This window comes from Solea solea, chromosome 10, assembly GCF_958295425.1.
Source record: "Solea solea chromosome 10, fSolSol10.1, whole genome shotgun sequence".
In the NCBI taxonomy this organism is placed as follows: Eukaryota; Metazoa; Chordata; class Actinopteri; order Pleuronectiformes; family Soleidae; genus Solea; species Solea solea.
The window spans coordinates 14,088,619-14,103,783 of NC_081143.1; the positions used below are offsets into that span (position 1 = coordinate 14,088,619).

Here is a 15,165-nt window from a genome sequence, read left to right on the forward strand (position 1 = left end):
CTCCTTCAGCGCTCATTCCTCCTCACGTGCTGATAGAGGAGACTCCGCTCTCCTCCCCTTTTTTAAACGATGCATACACAGCTTCATAGCGACAGTAACAAGGTTACTGTGTAATCAGATACTGTGTTTGAAAATAATATCAATATGCTTTAAATACTTGATACTACCCAGCCCTACTACATATATATATATATATATACCTGTTATATATATATATATATATATATATATATGTATGTAAATATGTGTATATACATATATATATATTCAGAGGAATTAAAAAAAAAATAGAACCTATTTGCTTTTAAGATACTGACAAAGAAAATCCAAGGCCGAGCTCTGGTGGAACGCGAGGCCGCCACATTCCTGAGAGGAAAATGTACAGTGAAATTCTGGTGCTCTGGAAAACACCTGACAGAGTAATACATTGAAAAATAAAGTACTGAGTACTCTTGTAACAATTACCTGTTGAGCATGACAGCATTGTATTGTTCATCAATTTTACATATGGTCTCCATGGCAACAACATGAGACATTTACAGGCTCCCAGTGACGTGTTGAAGAAATGCAAGTCAAAGCTGCAGAGATTGAAAAGCTTTCCACCAGAGTTGGGCAGTGTGAGACCATTATATGAACAGACCATGGAACAGATGAAAGATCTTACAAAATGGATGCATGAAAGTCTCACTGTGCTGCAACAGACTGCAAAAGGCGTTTTCAAGAATTGATCCAAAGCTCCAGGTTTATAATCACGAAATGGACTTCGTGGTGAGACCATTTTGTCAGCTGCTGTTTAAACGAGCCAGCGCAGTGAAGTCCATAAAATGCCTTTTTCTTTTTCCAAGAGCTAAGAGCCTAGTTTGTGACAAACATACCAAACAAGACAAAGGAGGTTTAAATGTTCCATCGAGTGGACAAAGTCTCAATAAAACCACCGCAAAGTTGCCAAACAAAGTGAAACTATGACAGTTTCGTCTTATGTAAAGTCGCAAAAACCAATCTCTCGTCGCTGTTAGATTCCTACAGGTTAATTCAACTGTTACTCCCCTTTTTCACTTCATTTCCTCTTGATGAAGATGAAGAAATACTGACGGCAGCTGCACCACAATGTGAGAAATGAAGTATTTCCAGTCAGCTCACTGCCACGATGGGCTCCACTGAAAGGATGTCAGTTCTCCCTGTCAGAACCTGCCTGGCCGTGAACAGCACATGTGTCTCTTTAAGATTGTGGGTCTGACTGGAACTGGCCTGACTCTGCTGTGAAGTGGCATGGCCCTGGAGTGACAAGTCATGCCTTGGTCTTGAGGAGTCGTTGTTGTCGGGCCAGGCGGTTTGATGGCCGGGAGTGCAGATGGCTGCTGGGTGAAGCTCCGGTTCCACCGTCCTCTTTCTCTTCCTGCACATGTCAAAGAGGAGCCGGAGTTCCTGGCGAAAGGTGGGATTCAGGCAGCAGTAGATGAAAGGGTTGTAGCAGGTGGAGCTCATGGCCAGCCAGTGAAAGCAGAAGTACAGAGCGTTGGACGAGTGAATGGCCTGGCTGGACAGCAGCACCACGTAGCAGTTGAGGGGAAACCAACAGACGGCAAACACCCCGACCACCAGAAGCAGCATCGCTAACGTCCGCCGGCGCTTTTTCCTCTGGGTGGCGTGCTGAGCGGTGGTCGTGTCACCGATGGCGTTGTGGCGCCAAAGCCGACAAGCCACTGTAGTGTAGGAAGCGGTGATGATCAGGAGTGGCAGCATGTACAGTAATGTGAAGGTCAGGAGGTCGATATACTGCCAATAGACATCTGATGGCTCTGGGAAGTCTGGCACACACAGGCTGCGCTCCAGCTCCTTACTGATGAGAACAATTATGACACACAGAACACAAGAAGGTGGTGAGTGGGAGGAAAAGGTCACGAAAGTGAGAGGCAGGTCACACAATGTTAATCATCTAATACTTTTTTGTATCCTGTTACTATCATTTTTGATCATTTATTATTTTTGTGAAAATGTAATTTGTCTATACGTCAGAAAATTAATGGAAAATTGCTTCTTCCACTTGACTTTAAATATGTTTAAAGTCAAGTGGAACAAGCAATTTTAAGAGATTTTAAGAGGAAACATGTTCAATTGAATTGGCTTCATTGATAAGAATGGTGCAGCCAGTATATTCCCAAAATCATTTCCATTTGTGGGTCACACACTGTGGTTTGGTCTGTTATGTGCGGAAGAGTATTAGGCCACATGAAAAACTGAAAGAATAAAAAAAATGAAACAGCGTGAATTCTGTGATTAAAGTCAGAATTCATGCTGTTTTATTTATTTTTTCTTTCTGTCAAAAAACATGTTATCTAGATTGATGAATACTGTGTCATCTTTCATCCTTTCACCAAAGAAGTTACGTTTCCAATAAAAAAAACTGAAACATGCAGGAGGACAAATTGTTGCTGTGGATTCAGATAAAAGAGCTTTTGTTGTTTTTGTTTCAAGGGACCTTGAATTAATAATAATATAGTACTCTTTAGTTACACTTCCACAGAAAACCAGGAGGATATTGTGGGCAACAGCAGACCTTTGTACATGATCATTTGCATTAAGGTACCAAAATGCAAGTGACTAAATAATACTGAGCTTCAAATGTACAAAAGCAGATGTCATTTGCCGAGAGTAACTCGTTACATGTTCAGGATGTTCAAAGTGATATGTATTTCCTGTGTGAATTTCTCTGGGTATTAGATATTAGACGCTTGCAAATGTCACATTTTACAGTACCTGTACGTAAAGGTTAGGAGTTTTTGGTAGATCGCATGTGGGAGGGAGAAGCAGGTGGCCATAATCCAAATGATGACAACCCAAACACGACCTTGAGCGGGAGACATGCGAGGTCTCAGAGGATGTAAAATCACCTGGGGGACAAAAAAATAATAATTTTAACTATTGTCAGTTCCACTTCCTGTTCATCAGCAAACACTTATTCCCCTTATTCCCAGTGGTAAAAACAAAAAAATGGTTTATCGTCTTCACAACATAAGATGCTTTGTCTTTTACTTTATTTTTGGCAGTGGTGGCAATGAATATTTTTACCTAACTTAATTTTATTAGCAAGTTAAAATCATCCTCACTCAGAGTTTTTTTGTCCATTCATTTTGTTTGTAAAGCCCAAAAATCCAGCCTTGGTGTTATATGTACTGAAATTCTTTCATCCACAAATAAAAGGTATTTGTATGAACGTGTGTGTCATGTGGAGCTGTGTTGATGGAAATGTGTGGCATTATCTAAGTAAGACTGGGTTGGTTGCTTTGCAAATATTCTTCTGAAAGTAAAAGCACCAAAGCATATGGTTTTTGTTGTTAAAAGGAACGGTGCCACATTTATACAGATTTGTGAAGAAAGGTCTCCCTACAGTGTTGTGCTTTTGAATGCACTGACACGTACAAGTACATGGTGCGTCAGACACCTCTCAAGTTGAAATGAAAATTGTGCCATCGAGGAACTATGGACGTATGTATAGACAGTACTTTCCATTTAAGCTGCTTTAAAGGTGCATTAGGAAGGTTCTTTAATGACCTGTATGGACATGGAGGAGTGTATACAACAGAGAAAACATTTTTATTTGTCCAATATGGAACATCAGGATTTTAGAAAACAAACTGTACTGTAAATTAAAGTACTGTGGCATCACACTCTTTCTTTGCATTTAAGTACCTGGTCGGAACAAGGGCCAAAACATGCAATATGGGGATTAGGTAAATTGGACACTCTAAATTAACCGGTGTGAATGGGAGATTGATTAGTTGTTTGTCTCTATGTGGCCCTGCGACTGGCGATCTGTGTACCCCACCTTTCACCGTATGTCAGCTGAGACTGGCACAGGTCCCCCCGCGACCCTCCTCTGGAGGATAAAGTGATAGAAGATGGATGGATGGATGGATACACATTTACCACTAAATTACAAACTGCAATCTGATTACTTATGGAATAAAAACTAGGGAAAAAAAGAACAAAAGAAAGTTGAACACTGAGGCATCAACACAAATACATTTAAAACCCTCGACAACCTTCAGTTGATTCAGGGATTTTTTTCCCATATATATCTATATGGACTCTCACAGGTTTTACTGGTGATGAAACAATTTCATCAAAAAAGCTTTTGTCATATTCAATATAACAAAAAAGGCTTGTGTTCTGTGTTTATGCTGTGGAGGATACATTTAGAGAGCTGCGTTGCTTCCTGCTCGAGAATGAAAGAAAGGATGTTTTGGGGGATTCATGAAAAGCCGGAGAGACAGTGAGTGATTTGAGTCCATTCTGCTTCACAAACGCATACAGCAGAGTGCATCTCCCTTCAGAAACCAGCACAAAAAACCTTCTAATAATAGAATATGGTACATCAGCAGCCCAAATTAAGACAAGCTGCAATTACAGCTGCTTCTTTCAAATAAAACCTTCCTCCCATTTGTGCAATCATGAGTGCTGTCTTTTTATCTGATGTAAATAATGATGGGTTGTTTTTTTTTGGAGAACTTTCTATTCTATTCTTTCTATGGCTCAAAAAGAAATCTATCTTTTCAAATAATCAATTTGTTTTTACTTTAAACAGAAACGGGTTCAAATGTTGACCAGTATGTGACCAAATGTCTTGCTTTGTCCACAAACCAAAAACATTGACATTTAATCTTCAGTACTGTTAGGACTGTACTACATAAAACGTCTCGCCTCCTGTTTCCTCTTCCCATTTGCCCTCCAGTTATATGGTCTGTCTGTTTTCCCCTGTCTGCATGAGTGGCTGTGTTTGTGTTTGTGTCTGATTGTCTTTTCCCCTGCAGGTTGGCCGGAGAAACCCCTTTACCTGGTTTCCCTCCAACTCACCTGCTGCAGATTGTGTCGAAATAGAATCTCGTTATTTAAAATTTCTAAAGATGAGGAAATGAAGTAGAGAAGATTATAAATGGTCTGTATAGCACTTTTCTAGTCCTGATGAACACTCAAGGCTGCTTCACGCTGTTTTGTCATTCACCCCATTCACTCACACTTTCACTTCACTTACAGTGCATCCATGTGCAGCGCATGTTCTATCACTCATCTTTCATACCCATTCACACAAATGATTTGCTCTACCACTGACTGTCACCCTGTTAAGAAGAACAGAAGGAATGTGCAGCTGCAGGTGCTGCTGATGAAGAGGAAGAGAGATTTGAGTCCATTTAACTCCTACCTTCTTCATAGTTGGCTTGATATACTAGGCCAAGGGACCCAGATCTACAGGGGGGTCCCAGTGTTACCACCAAAAACCATCACTTCTGTCTTCTTTGCATTAACATTTTAAAAAGCTAAGAGCAGTTGATGAAGTATTTTAAGAAAGAAACGCAGGCTGACAAGCTGAATAACCAGGCAGATGAAGAGGAATGGATAAAACGCTATAAAATCAGGAAAAATATAAATAAACTGAAACTGATTGGGGGACTCAGGACCAGCGTAAGGGGAAAAAACTGACAGGAAATGATCTCTGTGTTCACACTATGTCATTTTTGTCTTGATTCTCTACAGACTTTTGGTGATTGCAAAGAAAAACCTATTATCAGAGGTGCAGCACCTGAATCACGGTGACTTATCTGATCAGAGATTTCTCTCCCCGTCTTGTTTTCAAACATGAACTCCAGAGAATCGGCTGCAGACGTTCTGCAGAGTTTGCAGTTGATGGGCTTCTCAGATTTCAGTGCATGTCTGAGAGCGGTTTTACAGCTGCAGTGCGTACATTTTGGATACAAACAAATGTTGATTGCATTGAAACCACTGTCAAATGAGTTCACACGGGGCCGATTAAGCCTATCAGATCCACACAACTGCCTGTATTTCTCAGCATGGCAGTGTTTTGTTCATGCGTTGCCACCGATATCCCTGTGCTGCACAAAGGGAGTGATGCACTTTTACATTACGACTGATCAGGCATGATGGAGGCAAGAAGCGAAGCACAACAGCTACATACAGTAGCACTTGTAAATCAAGACATATATAACATAAACTTGATTTCTAATAATCAAATGGACATGGTTGTCCATTATTGATATTTAGTGATGTGCAATACTGATACGAGCTACAAGCTCCAACATGACGACAAGAGCCTGTGCAGACATGAATCACCTTCCCACACTCTGGGGTTATTTACCTGGATATTGCCTATCAGTGTCAAAGGACTGAGTAGGGATTTTTGTCTCGCCCTTGCAACACCTTTTGTGCGCCACTGCATGATCTCCTCATTTTCTGCACTTTGATGATATGGTTCATGGTGTTGCCATGTTCACCACAGTCTTTCATCAGACATCAACTGTGTTGTTGCTGTTATCAGAATTGAAAGGAGAGAAGTCGTGTGAATAAAATGCATCCAGTATTGTAAACTGCATTTAAGATTTAAGTATGTGTAAGTGAGTGTGTGCAGCAGTGTGCAGCATTCCACCACAATTATACACCCATAGCGTACAAGAAAGTAGAAGTTCCTGCTAAAAATCTATCTTTTAACATGCAAATTGATTAGGGATACATAATATTACTGGCAGATATGGGATTTAAAATGCATTATGACATATGATTATTGATTACAACAGTAGCATAAATAGGCTTTAATGATGGTATTGGCTCCCTTATGTCCATTTAAACGTACTGTTGTGACATGAGTATGAAAAATATGATATCACTACAAAAACATATACTGTGTATATCGGTATCGTGTCAGTTATTGGCCCATGCACTCCCGATATATTGACATGTCGGATAACAGCAACAAGTCCAATATACATATACGTATAATATATATATATATATATATTGATGTATCCGATATATCAAGCACTTCCTAAAAAACTGCCTGCATGTGCCACTCATAGCAGCTGCTGTTCCTGGACCAGGAAGCTCCAAGTTTCCTGGACACTGACTGGATGAGTAACTTGACATCAAAAGACAGACATACAACAAAAATCTAACGTCTTGCACAGCAAAGAGCTTTCTCTCTCACTCAAGGGGAGCGATAGAACTTCTCCGCACAGGAGCTTTAACGTCAGAACTTAATGCACACTGCATACATAAATGTGCCACTGTCCTTTGTGACACAGGAGCACCAGTGTTTCATCTCCAGACGTCTACAAACCTGTCGTCGGTCCAGTGCAATGGCAGTCAGCGTGAGCGTGGAGACGTGCAGAGAGCAGTACTGCACAAAGCGGCTGATATGACACATTGTCCTCCCAAAAATCCAGGTGCTGTTCACAAATCTGACCTGAGGGCACACACACACACACACACAGTTAAGTTAATCTATTTCCAGATCCATCCTTCCATCAAATCCATTACCTTTTTAACCCTTCATATCTATGCCACAGGCGCACCCATGGTAAATTGCCGTTGGAATAATACATATATTATACTTATATGGATATCCTGGGGGTGTGTGTATATAGGTCACATGTTCAGGCTTTAAAAATAGCTGGGTTTTTTCGTCTTCTTATGTGTTGTTGAATCAAAGTTATGATTTATTTTATATTGCATTTTTAGTAGTGATATAAAGTAGCAATAATTGTGCAGAAGTCACAAAATAAACTTTTCTTTTCTTTTCTTTTTGTTCTTAAAAACAAGCCAAGTGACTTATTTCCAAATATCACAAATTCAAACCAAATTTTAAACATTTTTAGTACTTTTTGTAGTCTTATGTGTTTATATAGTTGGTGGAATTTTTTTTTTTTTCTGAAATAAAGGATATAAGACACTCTATATTGCACATTCTTATAGTCTCTGTATATACTGTACGTTTAAACATAGTAATGGGGAAAAAAAGCAGCTAAAATGCTCTGTGTTCTAAGGGTTAAATGTTCAGACTCAGGGCATGAGATGACTGACAATTCATTGAACAGTATATGTATTAATTTTTAATAAAAATGGTAATGTGCTTTCTGAGTTTTATTTTTTCAATTAAGTCCCACGCCCATGGAAAGATGAGAGAGAGAGACCCTCTCCTTGTATTGACACAAATGGCGCCATCTTTTGGTGGCAAACATCTTAGTACATACATGTATTGACATCTCTATTGCATGTGTTAAAATCAAAAAGGGGGTCAAAGATGAGATAATCTGTCCACCTAATGCCCTATTCTTATTATTTTATGATTAGAAATGTGTTAGAAACAGTTATTACACTCATACACAATAATGTCCAAATGTGTCCACAGATGGGTGGGACCTAAATGGTTCTGGCATACCTTTTTATTTGGGAGTGCAATGCAAAAACATTTAGCTGTCTTGATACACAAGGGCCTTTTTTTTGCCACAAAAAATAAAATAGAAAATTGTTTTAATTTTCATAATCTGAAATACTTCATAATTGCAGTAACCCCAGAGTTAAGGGCCGAGTACTCAGATGTGCGATAAAAGCACTCAGCTCTCCCTAATAATTTTGTTTTCACTTCAACATGTTCAAAACATCTAAAAAATAAAAATAAAAATGATAAAATGCCTACTCATTCAATTGCCCTATTGTTCCTGCTAACCAAAATGTCCACCATTGGCGTCAATTAAGGTCTTTAATTCTGAATAGTTTCCAGTCTAATCCAATTATTCCAACACAAATACATGTGGGGGTCCCTGAGATATTTGGTGCAACACATTTTCTTTATCTCCACCGTTTTAAAACAACACAATCACTCACAAATCAGACAACAAAAATCAGTCATTCTAATAGACTCAATATGTTTTTTTTTCCATTCAGCTCTATTAAAAATAATACATGCATCACATGAAGTTGGGAGTCATTATCTGTCGTCTCTTGGAAACGGATGTTTTTTTTTATCTACATGAATATTCTGTAGTGGATTGCAGTGTATCACCCAGGGTGAGAGCGGGTCTTACCAGGGTGAAGGGTGTATTGAGCACAGTGATGAAGATGTCAGCCACTGCCAGGTTCATGATGAACAGACTGGTGGCGGACTGGCTGCGCTTGTTCTTCACCAGCACATGGCACACCAACGTGTTCCCAAACAGAGACACCACGATGATGAGAGAGTATGCGGCCACCAGCAGCACCTTCACGCTGCTTTCCTGCGACTCTCCCCCGCGGCTCTTCTTACTGGCCAGAAAGCGCCAGTCCTCCAGGAGCCCCTCATCAAAGTCCAGGAGGAATAAACCCGAGGTCCGGTTGTCCGATTGTCCACTGGAGAAATTCCCCCTAGGAGACAGCACCCGCTCTCCCACGAGTGAGGAGTCGTTGAGTGCCTGTCCCGCGCCTGCAGCTGCTGCTCTGTCCGAGCTTCCGACGCACAGGAGCAAAGACAAGCAAACACACAAAGGTTTCATTGTTTTCTCACTGTTTTCCATTTCTTTCCTCTCTCTTTTTTCTCTCCTTTCTCCTCTCTTGATCTTTCTCCTGCCTTCTCAGCTGCTCTCGTGTCTGTGTCACTGAAGAGAACAGAGATGCTGAAGCAACAAGTCGTGGTGCGCTTCTGCAGCAGCAGCAGCCTTTTAAACCATGCGCGCACGCGTGCGTGTGAGCGCGCGACTCGGCTTACAACGGTCTGTCTCTACATATTCAGAGTTTTAATGGCATTTTTTTATTCAAACATCACTATTTTATTTTATTTTTGCTTTGAAATTATATACAATATATATAAAAAATACACTGAATATTAAAAAATATACATGTAATTCAGACTCACATCCTGAAATTCATGTTAAAAAAAAACAAATTTTCTTCCAAATCAAGTGGTCAAATCGTTCTTTAGAGAACTTTCCCTGGCAGCCAAAGGAGAAACTAGGGGGGAACCTTCAGGGAACCAAAAGGTAACGTTTCCCAAACCAAAAATTGTTAGCTGGCAACCTTTACTTGACCACCTTCCTGATGATCTTGTTGTCTTGCTACAGAAAGGGCAACCATACTTTGGCTTTCATAATAGGCCATAAACATTTTTGATTTTATTTATCTGGTTTATTTATTTATTTCCTTATTTTTTGGGGCATAGTACTATTGTAATTAAGTTTGTAGGCTATGTGATTTAGAGGTATTTGCAATTTATGTTAGTATGTTGATCTGTTTCTGTCTTACACATGGGCAATATCCGTGCTTTTATTTGTTTTGTTTGGTTATGAGAAATGAATAAAACATAGTTGACATAGTGTACATGACATTCTGTGCCTGTTTTTATGAACAGAAAAAACAAAATTTTTTCTCTTCTGTGTCGGATAAATATATATCAAACCTGGGGCCTGTTGCACAGAAGTGGATTTAAGAAATCCAGGATATCTGTGAAAACGGGCTTTATCCTATGCTACTAAATTCCTCCTGGCTTAATCCATTGCACAAATGTCAAACCAGGATGCTCTTTGGAATAGACATTAGGGTCGATCACAGATTTACTGAAGTAATGGAGACGAGAGCAGCACCTTATAATGGATAATTATTAAGAGATGAACAAAAGGTAATGCAGTCGCTTTTAATAAGATCAGAGGAAAAGCCTGGCTGAACTGGGGACAAAATGAATGTATATGTAGCCCAATATAAATACTCATTTGAGCAAAATAACCGTTTTTATACTGTCCTTTACGGTTTTATACTATAAACTGAGGTTGGTGCCTTTGACTCAGCATTTTGTGTTACAAAACAAGAGGTATCCTAATAAAAACATTTTAGTTGTTCTTATATTGCAAATGAACTCCTCACTTAGCACTGCTTCACTAAAATTATCATATTTGCAGTTTAAAGAGTTACCTCTCGGTTTGATAAAAAAAAAAAAAAAAGGTGGAAAATCTCACTTTATGCCCAGGTGTTCTAGTTACTGAAGAGTTGTTGCCTTGGCACAGTGAGCCCCCGCGACCCTCATGTGGAGGATAAAGCAGTAGAAGATGAATGGATGGAGATCATCTGTGGTGACTTCACGACTCCGTGCTGTGTGATGCAGAATGTTGGAAAACCATTAATACGTCTCATGCAGCTACATGTCCTGAAACAACTCTGTCCCGCTTCTCATCATCTCAACAACTGCATTTATATTAACAACAACACGGACATCAGTCTTCATGAAAGACCAAGAGTAAAAATGACCATCAGAATTAAAATTACATTGAAACACATGCACTACATCAAGAGAACTGTTTATTTCTGATCAGAATAACAGCTGACTGAACAGATCGAGCAGCAGGATTTACAAATCCTTGTTGTTTAGGCTGACTACACAGAATAAATCACCATGGTAACACCCTCTCCTGACTTAATTCAGCCAGGTTAACGAACATATCCCGGCATTGGTGCAGCAGGGCCCCAGGCATGAGCGGGGACATGAAGCATTTATCTTGTCAAGTGTCCTTGATGTTTAATATTAATTTTTCATCTTTTGGGATTTGGGGATGTTAATTTGGCCTTTCAAATTTGAGCATGTTGAATATAAATGATTTGTATATTAGAGCTAGAAATTCAGTAGGTTTTTAAAAAATTAAAATTCTGACAGATGTGCATCCATCCACACACTTAATTTTCACTTACATCTTTAGTGAGGTTATTATTATGATGATTTTGTATTATTATTATTATTGTTATTACTATTATTAGTAGTAGTATAATAAATAGATTTGTAGTGTACTGTTACCCGTGCAATGCAGTTTCATGGTGTTTGTTTTTGAGGTGCCCAGCGATGAGCTGTTACAGAAGGTTTTCTGGTTAATAAAGTGAGATTCTCCACAGATTCTCCAGCATGGAGGTCAGAAAGTATTGTAAAGGAGTGCTGGGTACAACGGACACTACCATTGATGAAACATAATTAGTTGACCTTATGATGCCCCAGTGTACTGTTGATCCATATTCTCTTTGCTTTGCAGCTATATGTCAGTCACTTTAACCGTCTCCTGCAGGGAGAAGTTGTTTTTAAAGTGAGATGTTGCTCCATCCCACAATAATCAGCTGCATTTATTTACAAAACAAGGGGAGGAAAAAGTCTCCCCTCTTTCTCTGTGACAAATATTGATTTGTTGTGGAGGCTCTGTGTTGTGATATGGTTTTATCTTTGTGGTCATAGGTGAAGAAGAACAATGTGAGTGAAAATCATCATACATACGATATTTATACAGAAACACAAACAATAAGCATAACCTGCGCTGTTAACTTCACAGCAGGTTATGTCCACTACAAAATTATTATTTACCAAACAGCACAAGAACCATAAGTCACAATAAAAAGTACAATGTGAGATGGTGTGCTCCCTTTATTCCAATGTTCCTTTCAAACAGAGGCAGGACATGTGGCTTGGTGCAGTTGTTAGTTTGTGAGGACTAAAATTGTGCATCAGTTTGTTTTTTTAAGCCAAGCCATGTTTTCAAAACATCCTTTGTCCAAAAAGATCGTTTAATAGTTTTCCGTCAGTGGTTGTCATGAGTTTCTGTTAAATCACTGAATTGAATCTTGTGATAAGGGTGCTCTGCAGCTACACACCACCTGCAGCACCACTAACCAAGCTGGCATGAGTGGTGGAACTAATAATTATCAAGGCTGCTGCTGCTGTTTCAATAAAGCGACATATTTAAAAGCTGCTGTGTGTAACCTTTGGTGATTTTAGTTGTTTATTGTGTTATTATGGTCTTCACAAACAGAAACAATGACAGCCACAAGAGCCATATTCCATCTAATGTGTACCACATTAACATGGACAGGAGGTACGAAACTTATGGAACCACAGCACGATCCATCTCACCGGCCATATTGCTGTTTGTTTTTCTGTGACGTAAAGGTCAACAGGAAGCTGATTCAGTTGACATAGTGTATTGTGCATACAAAGAGAGTAAAAAGAGAGAGGGCTCATTACACCATGGGAGTCTCCAACATTAAGCAAGGCAATGTCTGAAATGGGGCTGCACCGTTGGTGTAGTAGTGAGCGCTCTTGCCTTTGCAGCAAGAAGGCCCAGGTTCGAGTCCCGGTTGGAACGAGGGCCTTTCTGCATGGAGTTTGCATGTTCTCCCCATGTGTGCGTGAGTTTTCTCTGGGTTCTCCGGCTTCCTCCAACAGTCCAAAAACATGCAATATGGGGATTAGGTAAATTGGACACCCTTAATTGACCGTGAGTGTGAGAGTGAATGGTTGTTTGTCTCTATGTGTGTGTGGCCCTGCGATGGACTGGCGAACTGTCCAGGGTGTACCCCGCCTATTGCCCTATGTCAGCTGAGATTGGCACAGCACCCCCCATGACCCTCTGGTGGAGGATAAAGCGGTAGATGATGGATGAATGTCTAAAATGTCAATATTTGACAGAAGAGTCCAGGGTATTTAGCAACAGCCGCAGTTTAGTGACTGTGTCAGACGGAGTCTGTGCTCCGGTCATGCAGGAAGTACTGAACGATTCTGTGAACAACTCTTTTTAATTAACTGAGTCTAATGATTCAGTACATCGAAAACAATTGCTTAAATGTCACTAGTCACTTGTTGTAAAACAAGTCACGGCCAAACCGAGTAGAGCAGAGTCGAGGGTTAGTTGCCGTTCCCTCCGTCTGTCTTAACATGAATCAAATCAATTCCTGTGTGCATGGCAGGACTATGTCTGAACTACATGAGATCTAACCCCCATGCTGAGAAACACAGAGAAACTCATTTTGGTTTGAATGTAACTGGCATTTGTTTATAAAGCTACGCACTACACCTTTAAGAGTATATTTGTTTCTTGCATGACTGTCAAGTGATTATATTAGTACATGTATCTGTGAACACACAAATACAACAGAATATACGATGAATTATTGTAACATGCTGAGAGTACATACAGTATCTCTGCCAACACTTAAAATGCCATTTCTTACAATGCTAAAGAAAGCGGGGGGGGGGTTGAATAATCCTGTGACGATTCCATTAATTGGAACTGAATGGGTCATGCCTCACTCCTACATAAAATTGAATGGAATTTGGTTCAGGAGACACACAAACGACGAATAAAACATTATCTCTATGCCAGAGTTAACAAAGATTCATGGTTGCTCTGTTTATTTAAATATGTTGCCGTCTGTCTGATACCCTGACGCTAATATCTTACATAAACTCTAACGACAACACACTCAGTGGGATGGAAATCAATCATGGCTCTCACAGCAGGCAGTGTTTTATTTGTATGGGTGTAAAATGAGCTCAGAAAAAGGTGTTATTAGGAAAAGGGTACCTGCACATGATGCTCCACATTATGTATCACAGCAGATGTATTTGTCTGGGTGTTAATGAATGGAGAATCAAAGATCAAGTCAGATGAATAAAAGGCAGAGAAAGACAACAAAATGTTTTAAGTCTAACTAAATACAGAGAGAGTGTCCGCCTCCTGAAACTATCACTCACAATATTTCCACTGTGCTTTTGTGTATATTTTTAAAGTCATGTAAGGTAGATCATGCCTACATCAAAGGCAACTGCAGGAGTGCTTCATACTTCTTTAAACACAGCACGTGTGGCTGAGGCACAGCTGCCAGAATACTGACAGAATATGATAATAGCCATAAATATACATATATATATATATATATGTGTATGTATATGTATATATATATATATAGTAATAATAACACATCACATTTTTAAATGTATTACATTCAACATTAAATGATGTATAAGCTTGTTTGGTGTTTAAATTACAGTGGTCCATGTTAGTATTTATTTTATTTTACATTTATTTCACATTTATGTTTTTGATTTTAATAGACTGCATCAATTATATATGTTTTTATTGTGACACATACATCATTCCATGACAAAACAAACACCTTTACTTTGAAATTCTGAGAAATATCATCCTGGTCCTTTGAGTTTTAATCTGTCTGTTTGTTTGTTTGTTTGTTTGTTTGTTTGTTTGTTTGTTTATATTCCTGTAAAACCATCAGACTGGATTTAGTCTCCAACTTTACGCCACAGCTTACTCTATTAGGTGATTTTTTTTTTTGTAGTCAGGCAAGGTTTGAGATTCCAGACAAGCGTTGACCGGTAGATGGCAGAATTGTGTTGACATACGACTGGACTACTACACATTGTGTTAACGAAGAAAAGGAAGAGAGAGGAAGCTACCAGGCATTGTGGGTAATGTCGTCTTTTAATCGTCGATTTCGCTGAATGCTAGTAGCAAAGCAACTACACAGTCCACATGTCTTTGCTACAGTCACTAGTGTGTTTTGAAATCGTCGTCGTGGGTGAGT

General features: G+C 39.4%; 1 protein-coding gene across 1 annotated transcript; it reads right to left on the minus strand.

Moving 5' to 3' along the window:
* Window positions 1–360: 360 nt before the first annotated feature.
* On the minus strand, window positions 361–9,404 carry gpr83 (G protein-coupled receptor 83). Its single transcript, XM_058641185.1, has 4 exons — window positions 8,874–9,404; window positions 7,127–7,252; window positions 2,758–2,891; window positions 361–1,840 (listed from the first exon to the last, which is right to left on the minus strand). The coding sequence occupies exons 1-4, from the start codon at window positions 9,336–9,338 to the stop codon at window positions 1,132–1,134; spliced, it is 1,434 nt and encodes a 477-aa protein (XP_058497168.1). The 5' UTR covers window positions 9,339–9,404; the 3' UTR covers window positions 361–1,131.
* Window positions 9,405–15,165: the final 5,761 nt, after the last annotated feature.